The sequence below is a fragment of the Lonchura striata genome, chromosome 7 (genome assembly GCF_046129695.1).
Source record: "Lonchura striata isolate bLonStr1 chromosome 7, bLonStr1.mat, whole genome shotgun sequence".
NCBI classification, from domain to species: Eukaryota; Metazoa; Chordata; class Aves; order Passeriformes; family Estrildidae; genus Lonchura; species Lonchura striata.
The window spans coordinates 15,282,878-15,298,166 of record NC_134609.1 but is presented as its reverse complement, the minus strand read 5'-3'; the positions used below and the strand labels follow the sequence as shown (position 1 = coordinate 15,298,166).

The 15,289-nt window shown below is 42.0% G+C and overlaps 1 protein-coding gene across 11 annotated transcripts in view; it reads right to left on the bottom strand.

The window, feature by feature from the left end:
* Positions 1-1,927: 1,927 nt before the first annotated feature.
* Positions 1,928-15,289, bottom strand: part of C7H10orf71 (chromosome 7 C10orf71 homolog) — a 79,199-nt gene continuing 65,837 nt past the window's right edge. For all 11 annotated transcript variants that reach the window (XM_077784627.1, XM_031505253.1, XM_031505249.1 and 8 more), the window contains 2 exons: positions 12,817-12,989; positions 1,928-11,107 (listed from right to left, as the gene is read on the bottom strand). In XM_077784627.1, the coding sequence (XP_077640753.1) occupies positions 6,308-10,927 (4,620 nt within the window). In that variant the 5' untranslated portion in view covers positions 10,928-11,107; positions 12,817-12,989 and the 3' untranslated portion in view covers positions 1,928-6,307. The remainder of the gene's footprint in view (positions 11,108-12,816; positions 12,990-15,289) is intronic.

The following is a 15,289-nucleotide window of genomic DNA, read 5'->3' as shown; positions in this document are numbered from 1 at the left end:
CATCCAGTTTTCATCCCCTGCAGCTTATCAGTGCTAGGAATAGAAAGATCAGTGTTTTATCTCAGAGTCTGTCATCTCTACCCTGTTGATGTAAGAATGATCCTGAAGAAGGCCACCTTAGCTCACCTGAAATGCTTCATGTTGGTGACAACACTGACAATGCTGGCACAGCAATAATTCCATTTTCATGTGCTCTGAATGCTGCCATTCCCCATGCCAGCTTTAAGAAAGCAAAAGGACAGTTGTGATGAGGCTCTGAATGCCAGTGGGCAGGAGTGTGAACACACCAGGGAGCTCCATGACAAGGGAGTCCAAGCCAGCATAGGGAAGAACCAGCCTGTCAGGCACATTGCCTTTGGCAAGCCCTGACTTTGCAAAGTGCAGATCCAGCTTTGAACACTTTTACTTTTTGCTGGAGTCCCACTTCTTTCCATTGCTAGAAGGATTTCAAAGATTGTCCCTGCTTATCACAGTCTTCTCTCTCTTCTTTCAAAGTACCGCAGGCCTCAATCTATTCAATATGGACTTGGACACAGGAAAGTGCTTATCTTTTACCACTGCAAGCTGCTTCCCCAAGGCTTGTGTTAAATCTGCTTTAATAAAAACACAGAGCTTTAGTCAATTGGGACATAAAAGTTTTCTCTTCTGCACTATTGGAATGCTGCTTTCTAAGTATGTTCAATAGCATATTAGAAGCAAGTCTCTAATTGGCCATATAGTACCAAAGATCTGACTATCTAATGTGAGAAATCAACATCATGAAAACTTTGAGAATATCAAAAAGAAGCAAGGGAAGACCACAGGTCATTTTCAGCCATTCCCTATCCATTTAAACCCCGTAATTAGAATATTATATTTAGTATCAGGGGACAGTATTAAATGTGAGATCATCATAAGACCAGAATAATCATCCTAAACACAAAATAAATTAATCACTGACCTCTGCTGTTATAATGAGGATTTCACAAAAAAAAAAACAAACCAAACACATTGAAGTCCAATTTACTCAAGTGTTCCATGTTCTTTATCTCCTATAAGGCTCTGAAGCAGAGTTTCTTTAATAAAAATGACTGATGTACACCAGTTGCTCCAAATTACACATTTATATGTATTCACTAGAGCCCATGTAACCCATCATGTGCAATATCACCAGCTTCTGATGCTGTTTTTCAGTGAGAGAAGGGATCAAATTTAGAGTTTTTTATTTACTCAGAAATGAAACAGAGCATATCCCCCAAATACAGATGTGCAAACCTGTCAATGTATTTCTGGTAAAAACATAACCAGCCAACTATTCTCTTTATGGTCTGTTATATTCCTATTACAGGAGCACTTGCACTGTCAGCAAGGACTTCTTGGATACTCAGGGATCGAAGCAGAGCAAACCTAAATAAAATTGCCAGTCTGGACAAGGACTGAGCCAAAATCACTCTGAGAAGAGTCTCCACTGTGTTTCACAACACAACATACAGTAGGAAAAAATAAGGAGAAAAGTGAAAAAAGACAAGTTACACACCTGGCAACTTCCCCCAGGTGGATTGGACACAGGGAGTACAAAAGTGCTGATGTCCTCTGGGTGGTGGCAAGAAGGTGATCATCTCCCTGTGCTTTTGGACTGGGTGCTGGCACCATATCTCCATGGTCCTCTAGCCAGACAGACCACTGCCCTTGCATAACAGGGAGGGTGGGAATGATCACAGGAGTCATGGGCCAAAGGTGCTTCTGCCCAGTGTCCTCCTCCCTCTCTTTAGGAAGGGGAGGAAGGGGCATAAAGCCTTGCATCCAGTCATCTCCTAGATCTTTTAATTGTATACCACAAACACACACACACACACACACTTCCTTGCTCTCAATTTTCTCTGCCAGCATAACTGGAGATAGAATTACAGTGACACATATTTACAATGAAAAAGCTGGCTAGAAGTCATTCCAGTATTATAAAACAAGTCCCATTTATTTTGTTTATTAATTAATAAATAATTACTTATTTGCAAATACAGTTGCATTGATGGAACATATATCTTCTTAGACAGATGACTTAGGAAGGCACTGAACTCCCAAGGAGGGGTTGACAAAAATCCATGCATGTAGGCCATTTCAATTAAACTAAACTCTCTGAAACAAATCCAGCATTTTCCACGAGGAAATTTAAGCCCCTGGGACAGAGCCATGACTGTGGGGTGGCAGCCCAAGTCTGCCATGTGACAGATGGACTGTTGGCATTACAGTCAACCCACAAGGAGAAGGAGATTCAGAGGGAGGCAGTTCTGGCCCGAGAATGAAAGACTAGCTAAGCCTCAGTCACACCTGCCAAGGAAGAATCACCACTGTAAAGAGCTCAGGGCACCAAGAAATGCAGCATGCACAAAGGCCACATGCAGGAGAAGGAAACAGTGAGAACAATGGCCCCTGTTCCCTTCAGCCTGCTGTGTTTCTGTGCATACCAAGAACCTGCTCTGTTCTTTAGTCCTAACCACAGTCTGCTGGCAAGGCAGAATTTAGCTTGGCTTGCCTCAACACCTGTTTAATCTACAACTTAATGTCACTGTCACAAAACACTGCTTTCCTACAACTGCTTTCAGGCCTATTGCACATTTCCCATAGCACCCCTCCCCCAAAGAAAAGGGTCAATTTACAGCTCTCATTCTGCCTAGTACTGACCTCCTCCAGCCCTGTTTCCCACAGCAGCAATGGAAAACATCCCCCAGCAAACACAAACACAATAGGGTAAAGAATGAAAAATATTTGTTATTTGAAAAGGTGTCATTTGTCTTCCTTTAATACACAAACATCTTATGCTCACCATCACCAGCATTACTGCTTTCTTATACTGATATGCAAATAGCAGTTTTACAGGTACATTACATATGTATATAGGGTTGTTTATGTGGATGCATGTATGTGTTTGCACACACACACTCCCACAGCCTAGCAAGAAGTTGGCCAGCAGCATGGCCTAGGCCAGAGACAGGTTTGCTGATGGGTTCCTGCTCAATACCAGGCTGGGACCTGGAGCAATACTTTTCTAATATCATTCATGCCCTGTGGCAAAGTGCAGAAAGCTTTGGATACAAGACAAAAACCACTTTCTTATCTATTCTCTAAACTCCCCTATTTGTTAAATTTCACAGAATCATAGAATTATTAAGGTTGGAAAATACCTTTAAAATCATTGTGACCAATAGTTAGCACCAAGTGTTCACCACACCTTTTGAACACTTCCAAGGATGGTGATTCCGCTAGTTCCCTGGGCAGCTTATTCCAATGACTGAGCACCCTTATAGGGAAGAAATGTTTCCTAATGTCTAATCTAAACTTCCATGGAAATTACCTCTCAGGTGATTTCCTCAGGTGCTTTCACTTGTTACCTTGGAGAAGACCCTCACCTTGCTACAACAATTTAGCTACAACTTCTCCAGGTCAAAAACCCCTCTGTTCAGAGATGTTCAGAGACACATGTCCACTGTGAATGCAGCTCCCTGAAGCTAGCAGAAAGGGCTGATGGAAAAGAAGAAGTCCTACTTGAAATGTATTTGGTATCCAAGTTAGAATGCTCCTCTTTTGATGCCCGTGTTTCAGTTCAGCTTAACAGCAGAGGGAAAAATACACCCTGCTTTCCTCTCATACCTGGAAGCAGTATGATGGAGCATCCCATTCTCCACAAGAAGAGTTTTAGGAGACCCTTGATAAAAGGATTCAGAAGCGTGCAGGTCTACAAAATAAATGGCAGTTAAAGAAGTAAAAGGACTCTTTTTAAATGCATGTATACATTTTTGTCATCAAGCTACCATTAATTTTTTAATCTGTGCACAGATACTTCATATCCACAGTCTTCCCTTGGAAAGGAAGCTTTTATCCTGTCCTCTGAGAGCCTACTTCTTGACTTGTGGATGTTAAGGGCATTAAAATTTGTAATACCACACACACACACACACAAAAGAAAAAAGGCTTGTGCATTCTGATGGGCTTTAAGATTTCATAGGTTTTGTCTAAATGTACCATGGAAAACTCTAATGGATCTATTTATCTATATTTTAACATGTGGATGAGATGCTACTCTACACTGGATAGACATTATGCTGTATAGAGTGACAGCAACAGAGAAGTGCAACATGAATAGCACCATCAGTTTACAAAATATTGGTGACTAAAAAATTATTTATAGGAAGAGCCACTTCCCTGAATTGAACAACTTGAAAATTAATTCTTGTTCTTGAAACACTCTCGTTTTTCAGGATTTTTTTAAAAAACTTTCCTTCAAAATGAGCCCTTTCTCAGGGGAGACTGCATTAGCTGAGCTCCAAGTAAAAGTTACTTAAAATTTTAATGTTTTCAGAACAAGATCACAGGATAATTCAGGCTGCAAAAGATGTCAGGAGATCTCTGGATGAACCTCCTGGTGAAGGAGGGTCAGCTTTGAGGACAGCCCAGGTTGTTCAGAGCTTTATGCAGTGAGGTGCTGAAAACTTCCCAGAGTGGAAAACTTAACAATAAATGTTTATTCAAATATGGGCATTTAGCTGAATATGTTTAAAACTCAAACCATACCAATACAAGCTTCTTCATTTCCAACACCTCTGCTGCAATCAAACCTACCAAATCACACAATGTGTAACAGGTCAAATCAACCACAGAAAATCATCAAAGGCTAAATCCAAACCCCACTGTAATCAGTGAAGTGATGTCCTTAGTGTTTGTCTAAGAGAAATGCTTCAGTAAGTGGCACTGATGAAAGGAACTGTCTGGTGGGACCAGGACAGGTTGTGAACATATGGCTCATGTCAGGGATGAAGGAAGGCTGAGAGCTGAATTCAGGTTAAGGAAGAAGAAAAAACACATAGTGGGTCTGTGTCCCAAGAAAGCCTTCAGTCCTGGGAAGTTTTCTGAAGGAATACTCTGTCATAAATATTAACACTGGAAGAGGGAGCAGTGTCCTGTCTCCACACTGTATTCATTAACATAAGGCCTGATTCATCCCTTTCTTTTCAGGAAGTCAAGAGCTGCTTCACTGAAAAAAATCCTGTAAAAATTCCCTAAGATGTGAATCAGGCTGAAAGTCACTGGCATAATTCTTCCTTAGAGCTTCTGCACTTCAGTTATAACTGGGGAAAACAGTATGAAAATGAGACAGAAAAATCTAAGCCAATACTCCAAATATAGATATTTACAAGCAGGCACAATACATTCAATTTTTTCATCTTTTCACCTAGGTTTACTCATTAACTATGATGATAAAAAAGAGCTTATGCAAGGATGAGTGGTATTTTCATACAGATTTTCAAAGAAAAGTGATAATTCAAAGAAGCACTTTTCTAGAAATTAATACTTTGGACATTCTGAATATTTTGTTTGTTTTTTTTTGTTTGTATTAGATAACAGAATTCACAAGATCAAACCTAGGTACATTTTTCAGGTTTTAAAAGTTAGTTTCAGTGGGAGCCTGAAAACAAAACAAAACACGTTTCAATTACAATAGTGAAGAACTTCTTGTCCTAACAAGCAATTAAATACTGTAGTGGGATTTCATTCAACCTTGCTCCTCACTAAAATATTTCAATCCAAGTATCAAGATAACCTGAAGTTTTAAGTTGCATTATAAATAAACCCTGACTCTGGGGGAACCTATTTGGATGTTATCAAGATATATAAAGAATTCAGCAGCATGTTAGTGGGCACTGCAAAAGTATATGGGAAGTCTAGAACAGCAGCAACTGTATTCTGGTTGTTTAAAAGGGTTTTTTTGTTTTTTTCAATGGTTTTTTTATTGTGCATCCAGTATACAATCTTCTTGTCAATGACATCAGGGCAATCAACGTGTGCAAAACATGGATCTTGCATGTATGGCATACTTGTAGCCACATACTTTCTACCTGCCAATGTAGTTCAAAGACAGTGAGTGAGGAAAGCTCAGTAGATGCAGCTCAGTTCTAGGTCTCACAGGATGCATAGGATGGTCTCATAGGTTTTATTTAGTGTCATATATCATGCAGCACATCTGGGCAGTAGGACACTTGCTTTGGCTATCCCAGCCTTCTTAATGACAAAGCAGCAGCAGCAGCAAGCAGTGGCTTTACATTGTCAAATGTATTTGTCTAGCTGGCATTGCCCCTTCATCTCACTGATAATTTGGTGCTTACTCAATTTCTCTTTCCTTTTAACACGAACAGCTTTTGTTTCCTTTCCCACCCAAACCACAATGAGATCCAAAGTGTTGTACAAATATCAAATCTGCATGTGCTTTTGTGTGCATGTGTCTGTCCAAACACTTCTTAAAAACACTAGCTGGCATGTTTTGTTACTTCAGTTTTCAAGATACTCCTTCAGCAGCAAAATCATCTAAATTGGTGAGGGTGACAATGCTAGTACTTTGGATTGGGCTCATATCCTTTCCTAAGTGAAGCTGAGTTTCTCCAGCATCCCGATGGTAGGAGTAGGAGGCTGGTTCAGTGTCGGGCTGAGTATCCACAGACTCAGTGTGTCTGTAGTCCTGCTGCCCATCTTCAGGTAGTTCAGCTGGTTCTGGTGCAGCAGGCACTGACCAGGCAGGTTCAGAGAGCTGAGAAGGTGATTTCAGCACAGCTACTGATGAGGCTGGTAGAGGCAGCACTCTAGGGTAGGAGGCATAGGGAGAATTCTTAATTTCTGAAGAGGTGGACTGGTGTAAGTTCTGATCCAAGGAAGGGACTGAGACTTGAACATATTTGCCTGTTTCTGGGTCATAAAATGTCTTTACATTAACTTCAGCTGGTAAATCAACGACATAGTATTGACCGGAGTCAGGGTCCTGCAGGAGCTTCCGCTGGGTGGAAGAGGGTGAAGAGCTTGCTGCTGGTGCCAGTCTAGGTTTCCCAGGAGTGGTCTCTGTGGGAGTAAAAGTTGAAGGAAAGGGAGGATGAAGGGGAGAATATACTAAGGGTGAAGCAGATACTGTTGTCTCTCCAGAATGAGTAGGCTTTCTCCCTACAGCATCTGCATGCTCAGTCTGATGGCTTTTCTGCTGCTCTTGCACTTTTTTCCTCTTGCTTGCCAGCTTTTTAGCCCGACGCAGAGCCTTTTCTGTTTTTGGTGGCACAGTGGGTGGCTTGCCTGTGGGTCTCCCGCTAAGTCCCCTGGGCTCCAGTCTCCCATCTTCCCGTTCAACATCTAAAAGCAGATTCCTCTGTGCTGAATTGATTATCTCTTCTGCAGGCATATAAGCTTGCCTCTCTAGTGCCGTGTTCCACAAGGCAGGATTTGTACCATCCTCTGTCTCTCTAAAGCCAGAAATAGTTGGCTTATCTGACAGTGAACTGGCAGCAAGAGAGTGCATCGTGCTTCCTGACCTGGGGCTTGTAACAGCAGAGCATGAAAGACTGTCTAACAAAGGTGCATCTTCTGTATGTAGGATATCCTCTAAAGTGTCATTGGATACAGAAGAACATGTGTGGTCCTCTAATATGGAGCCAGTTACAGGGGAAATTGTCTGCCTAGTGATTATTTTTTTTGCACAAGAGCCCCCTTTGCGGTTAGATAAATGATGATTCTTAAAGTAATTTGTCTTTCTTTCTGCAGGATAGCTGGGGTTGTTTTGTGCTTGGTCATTTTCCGGACCTATAATTGGCTGTGTTAAGCTGTGTCTTGCCTTTGTAGGTTTCTTTTTACTTCTACAGACAGTTTCCTCATCCACTTTCCCAAATTTATTTAACAACACACAAGTCTTTTCATCTTCCTCTGTCAGTTTTCCAAATGAAAAGCTCTCTGTATTGTCCAGAAGACTGGGATCCAGTGTTACTGAAGTAGATCCAGGCTCACTGGCTTCTTTTTCTCTGTCAGGTGCTCCATCTCTCACATTCTGCTGCCCTCTGTGTCTTGATGCCCACCAGCCAACCTCCTGGGCGTGCAACATGTTTCTGGGCTGCTTGTTGTAAACTGCTGGGGACATAAACTTACGTTCCATTTCCTTATAACTGCTGCTCACTGTATCATCCAGGGAAAATGACCGGAGTAGGGGCAGCTTGACAGCCTTTATTACCTGAGGTGACCTGAATGTGTTATCTTTAATCATGAACAGACTGGGTTTGGTTGAGCTTGAAGATGAGGGTGTTTGTGGTTCCTCAGGCCTGGAGATGGACGTGTCTCTTATATTGTCAGATGCAGAATTTGTGCTGTTGGCCTCTTCTCTTTTCTCTCTCTCTAGTTTCTCTTTCATCAAGCTCCTCTGTTCATTCCCAGTAACACTTCCCTCCCTCTTCTCTGCTGCACCAGTATCAGGGCTGATACAAGCACAATATTGCAGTTCATCTTGCCCAACCTCTTTCCATCTCTCCTTGTGCCTTTTCTTACTTCCTGAACCCATTTCGCTGTCAGTCCTCTGGCTTTCTTGGAGGCATGTCTGTTCCATCAGGGGCACTGGCAGAAATGGCTCTTCCTGAAATGGCTGCTCCACTGTGGAGACAAAGGACTGCTCTGAGGAACTAGTACTTCTTTTGCCTCGTGCTTCATGGCCAGGTACCACAATGTTAGTTTGGGTGCCACTGTAAGGTTCATCTTCTGGTGGTGAGAGTTGGTTTAGGAGTGTTTTGAAGGCAAAATTTTCATTCTGAATAGCAGCTTGTCTTTCATTTTCCTCACTCTGCACATTGTGATTTCGCATGGGCTGCCCAGCTTTCGTATCTACATTGTCTCTACTGAAGGGTCTCTGTGCTGTATACTGCTGATGTTTTCCTAAGTCAAGTTCATTTGATTCATGTCTGAACAAGGGGAAATTTTCATTATCCCCTGTGTTTTTATCAAGATCTTGGTGTTTTGAATTGTCTTGCTTCATGCTGTCTCCAGTTTGGTAAAATGGAAGGTCTTCTGTTGTCTGGGGTGAACTCAAAGTCAGATAATTGCCTGTGAAGTGTCCAGTTAAATCGGTTTTATTGTCATTTTCATGAACACTGCTAGACAATACATAAGCTATATCACTCAATTCATCTTTCTCTGTAATATTTTTCTCACTTTTGTCATGTGAAATTGAGAATGAGGAGTCCATTTTTGTAGTCTCCTGCATATTTTCCCTTGTTCTATTTTTCTCCTCCAAGGCCCTTAACAGGGGAGAAGGGGTATAAATGCTTTTAACACGTTTGCGCACATCCTTTAAGTTAAATAACAGACTTGATGCTGTCAACCTGCAATTATCCCAAGACCTGTAATCATCTAAGGTGCTCTCCCCATGGTCTCCTGAGGCCGTGCTCTCTGTGGGAGGAGGTGTCAGTGGGATCAGCTCACTTTCAACAGTGTCCACCTCCTGTTTTGGTGGTATGATGGGTGTTAGGAGTTCGCTGATGTTGAAAGAGGAGCTGATGGATGCAGGGGAGCTTGCCTGTTTAGCCAGAGGAGTCACACGCAGACCAAGGTCAGCACCAGTTGCCTTTTCAGACAGTGAGGTCTTGTGGCTGTCTGTGCCCTTCTCCTTTGCAGCCTGTCTCTTCCCTGCTGCCCCTTCTGTAGCCCTCTGTCTCCTCCAGGGTGGATGGGCATTGCCCAGCTGGGGGCTCTGGGACTCCTCTTCAGTGAAGGTGGCCTGGGGTTTCGGTGGAGGTGGACTGGGGGACTCAAACCTGAGTGAGGGTGAAACCGTCCTACAGGACACAGACTGGGGTGACACAGAGGCCTGGGACAAGGCAGTGGGGGAAAGTCGAGCTGGCACTGGGGGTGGTGGCACAGGAGGGGCTTCGGGGCTCGGGGGTGTTGAGGGGCGGCCAGGCCGGGAGGGGGGTGGGAGAGGAGGTGCTGGTGGGGCAGGGGGTGGCCGAGGGGGACCCTGGTGTACATGGTTCCTAGGGGGAGGAGTGGGAGGGAAAGCAACAGGATATTTGCTTTCTGAAGGGAGGAGACCCTGAGGTACAACTCGGAGAGAGAAAGAAGCTTCTTGTACAGTTGGCTTCATCTGAAAATCTTTATCTTTCTTAGCAATAGTGGTCATGACAGGTGACGATTTATGTTCACCTGTGTGGAGTCCTTTAACAACTGGTGATTCTTCCAGGTATGCAAGACCATCCTTTTCCATTTTTATGTGAACAAATTCCTCCTTTTCTGTCATTTTTTTATGATGAACATTCCATGATTCAAAAGCACTATTTTCACTGTGAAGAAAACTACCTTTTTTTGCTGGCTCACTAACTTTCAAGTTTCTGTTTTTTAAAGCCTTCTTAGAAGAATGGGAAAAATTTGACTTGGCTACTTTTGACATCTCAATCAGCACAGGATAATAACCATCAGAGTCTCCATAACTCAGGTCTATTTTATTACGTCTTCTCTGTGGCTCATGTTTGCCGCTGAGGCAGTGGCTACCTTGACTAGCCTCAGAAAATTCAGAAAGTTCCTTGTGGATACTTAAAATGTCTGTATCATCCCAGGAAGCAGTATCACTGCCATGATTTATTTTGTATTTTTGAAAGCTGTTCTTAATGGGCTGCTTATTTGCTATCAGAGAACTTCCTGACCCTTGGTCTGCAGTCTTATCAAATGTCTTAATCAATGAGGACACTTTTGAAACATGCTTATTGTTCCTTGGACCAGGGACTGGCAAGCTCAATTTCCTTTCCATGGCAAAGGTGTTGTTTTTGGCAATCCTCTTTTCCTCCAAAGCATACTTAGGTAACTGCTGGAATGTAGAAGCCCATATTGTATGTTCATTGTTTCTTGCTGTTAGCTTGTCACAGACATTGCTTTTCTTGATGTCATGGTTTAACGTCCCTGAGTGAATTTTAGCAGACAACTGGAGGGCAAAGTCAGGTGAAATGCAAAGTTCTGGTTCATTGTAAGGGTCTTCAAGTTCTGCTACACACAAACTTTTGAAAGCCCGATCTGTGAGGCTGCTCACCTCTCTGTCTGTGTCATCCAGGAGACTCCCAATACTTGAGGAATCACTGTGTCCTTCTGTGTGTTTCTTATTTCCCTGCATTGTTCATGAGAGTCATGGGTGAAGTATCCAAAGGATACTTTTGTTTGAGATGTTGAATAGGCAGGTGACTTTGTGAGGCAGATCCAGCTGTTTGCAATTCACAAGCACAAAGCCATTCTTCCAGATGGTGCTGCTGCACATTGACTCATCTTACAGAATAGCTGAAGAAAACTTTCTTCTCTGCAAGGCCAAAAATTATAAATTACAATTTTTTCTATATTAACACTATTAGGCAGAGAGCATTTTCCAGATATATCAGTCGCTGACTACTTTTGTGATGCTACACAACGAACATCATCACTGTTGTTTTGATCAAAAATCACTGTTATTTTAATCAATTCAAGTAGCTCATGGTAGATAGTTTAATTTCTGGAAAGAGCCATTAAAAAAAAGTGGTTTTACCTCATATTTTTACTTGAGCTCTTAAACAAGGACATAAGAAACAGATTTCAAATACTTCCCTTTCCATACCTCCAACCATAAACACTTCTAAATGCTGTGCATCCATTTAGAAAAGAAGATTAGCCATTTTTGGCCAGGAAGAATTAGTAACAAAAAATTGCTTAAAAGAGATGTCACAAAGTATATCATTGCATACTAAAACCAAAATGAAAGAAAAATTTACAAAACTGAATTGTCACAGCTTTGTCTTAATAACTGCCATGAACACAACCCTTGTTTGAGAAAACAGAATAGCACTACAAGTGAAAAGGATTTCTGTGCATGTTCCAGACAAACAGTGCTGGGGTACAGTTTAGCCCCCCATAGCAGGATACAGCAGGGTTGTGTTGGTCTGTTGGATTGAAGAGGCTGCTAGCATCAGCTTAGCCAGCAGAAGGCAGGAGTGCCCCGGGGACTGTAGCAGACCCACTACAGCAGCACAGGGAACATTTGATTTCAGTTCCAGCACTGCTGAGAGCTAAAGGTAGCACATTCAACACAATTATAAGGTACCACAGATTATGACACACAGTCAGGGCCCACAGTACTGAGATTTTTGTGTATGTCCTGTCTGAACACAGGATGGGGGAATCTTTTAATTGAACAAGTAATAGTAAAATAGACCCTTTGGCTGTACTTGAAATCTCTACACTACAACTCTTCATTTTCTCTGTAAATTTTTTAGATTATTATTCTCACATTCAAGGACTTGAACAAAGTTTTGACTAACTTCAGGGAGACTAATTTTAAAGGCATACTCCAGAACTGGCTAAAATTCTTTAATGAAAGACTGGTCTGTATCTCCATTTCCTCCTTACAATGGAATTATGAACTTGTGATGAGCTGAAATACCACGGTTCACATCTACAGTGACTTCTATACAAGTAGAAGATAGCTACATCTCAAGCTTGAATCCACTGATTCAGCTCATAAAACTGAGCAATGAAATTCAGATCTAGATTCCAACCTCTTCAGGTGTCCAAATCCCTGATTCCACCTTGGTCCATCTCAGTGAAACTGTTGAAAAGAACCTGTTTCTCTCTATGATGAACCAGTGCTGGAACTGAGTTTAATCAGCTGAATTACTCTGGCTCAGTTGTTTCTTCAAATAAAAACACTCCTTACCTTCCTTTTCTATTTAAAAGAATCTCAGCCAACCTATTTTTAGACTCCAAGCATGATAGTGAATTTAGATCCTATCCTTCCAGCCATGCAATTCCAATGACTTATGCATAACTACAATAGATTACACCAGAAATAAAATGAACCTAACAGAGCTTCTCCATCTGACTTTGTACAAAGATTTTTCAAAAATGAGTTTCTCTCCCCCTGCCAACATACATCTTTGTGTATAATGCAGCAAGAAAAAAGAGAAGACAAATGAAAGGCCATCCTGCTCCTGGTTTTGATTCTTAACTGTTATACAAACAAGAAATACAAGTACATACCTGCCTTATAATTTTGCTTCTTGTTTTTAGAACTCACTCGCATACTTGTATTTGGCTTCTTTTCTGACCATCTTTAGTGAGGAGGTAGAAATAGTCCAGTGATGTAGATTCTACAGAAGTAGTGCCCCAGGATGTTTCTGACCTCCAGCATTTTTTTTGATCCTAAGTGAACTCTGAAATTTGAAAACAAAGATATTTGTTTGCATGATCTGAGGATTGTTTTGTCCATTTGTTCGTTCCCATTTTACAACCATTTTAGGGCTGATTTACAGGATTTCTTACAAAAAGAGACAGCTGTCCATTCCAGAGTGACAATAACCAAATACCTGTTGGGTTTGATAGCTTGTGGAGTGCAGTCAGGTTCCTATCAAACAACTGTCACAATCTCCAGCACACTCTGGTAGCCCCAGCAGGGACTGGCAGCTGGGTGAGCAATGATTTCCTGGCATTCTGCCCTTTGCAAAGGCTGGGAGATGATTCCAGGCTAAAAAGAAGAATTCTTCCCTGCTGTGTCACCCTTTCAGAGGGACTGAAAGGAAACTATGTGCCTCCACTCCACCTGTATATGGCTTTCTACTGGCAATAAATACAGATGTCAATCTGGACAACTTGGAACTAAAGCAGCTGAAGTTTGAAAATCCTTTTTTTTCACTGTCCTTGTGGTAAAGGAGATGAAAGGTGGACAGCTGGCATGGTAAGGGGCAGTAAACAAAACATCTTTTGCTTCCATGCATGAACCAGAGGCTGGAGATACTAAAGGAAAGCTCAGCCATGGTGAACATGAACTGCTGCCATTCTTCTGCTGTGGAAACCCCCAAGGTTCAGGTCAGCTTGCCTAATCTATGCAAGAACATAACAATTTCCCACAAGGAAAACTGTCTGGCCCTGAGGTAATGCAGATAGCAGAGTCTTCCCAAAGGAAATTTTTGAGTCAGCTCATGATATCCAAAACCTACTGGCAAAAGAGGCAACAAGGGCTCACCCACTGTGATTGTGTCCTGCACCTCACCTGAAGAATGGCAATTGTGTGTTTAGGGATAAGCCTGTATCAATCACAGCTTTATGTTGTCCAAGATGTGTGGGTAAAAAAAAAAAAAAAAAAAGTTAGACTAAAGGAAAAGCAAGCAAACAACAAACAGTGCTGCATCTGGTTACAGACAGATGTAAAAGGTATCCTCACTCCAGAGATGTGCAGTCAGTTCTCTCTTTGCTCAGAGGTTAAATTACAATTTTACTGCTTCTGCGGTACTCTTAACTGTGCAAACCAACACAGACATGGTGATTAAGTTCTGTCTTACTCATTAATGGGGCTGCTGACTACATTCTAGTGGCACAATGTTTATCACTACTTAGTGGTGGTGGAGCCTGATCTAGGAGGAATCTTGGCTTTCAGGTCTGGAGAAATATATTGTCCCTTGTAAGCTGAGAACTTTAGCTGAAAAGTGAGTAGAGTAACTATAAGCATGGAGATCATGATGTAATCTCAGCAATTATTTTCCTAGATGGAGTCACAGTTAAAAAACAACTCGGCGCCACTGATTAAGGAAAGAATAGTGACTGCCACTGTCTCAGCAACCCTTGTGACAATCCTTGTCTTGCCTGGACATAATACGAGTGCTTGTAAAGTGTAATGTTTCAAGCTGGAAAAGCTGCATCTGCACCAGGTGTTTAAGGTGCAGACCATTACTGGGACTGGATGGAAACAGCAACACTGTACTGATGTAGCTATTCCTTGTATAAATATGATAACACCTTCTTAGGCAAAGAAGCTGTTCCTGACTGGTTTAATAACCTGGTAAAGTTCCATTTCTTTATCTTTTTGGATGAATATGACCACTAACAAGCAAGGTGCAGTATTTGAGTTTAGGTCAGGATTCAGCTAGTTCAAACATTTAAGGATGTCTGAATTTAGTCTATGTTAAAGAAAAAGGAAGGCAATGCTGGGCATCTGAAACCGCTTGGAAATGCTGAGAAATGTGTGAGGTGTTAGCGGTAGCCATCATCTGATAGGAGCTACTGAAAAAGTTTGTATGAACAGAGATTTCAAGCAGTTCAATCCAGAAACCAGCCTCTCCTCTCTTTTAAATAGGAGGCTTTTTCCAGTTTCTCTCTTAAGTGCCTAGCAAGTTGTGATGAGGAGGTTAAATTACAGATACTATTCCTGGCCTGGCACAGACTGAATGTCAGCCTTTTTTTTTCACTAGACAGGAGCTGGGTAAACCAGCAAACTTGGCTGGAGCGTATGACATCACTGCTGCTGCAATATATAAAGGGCCAGTTGGTTCCTCCACCCCCTTGGGCTGGTATTTGGCTGACGGGTTATGCCATGAGACATCACAGTGGCATTTTGGCAGTGTCTTCTGGGAGTTGCATAGCAGTCTGAAGTCAGCAGCATTGCATTACCCATGAGAATGAGAAGGAAAGATTTTTTTTTTTAATCTTTGTGAGCTGGTTTCTTCTCTGCAGTATCCAT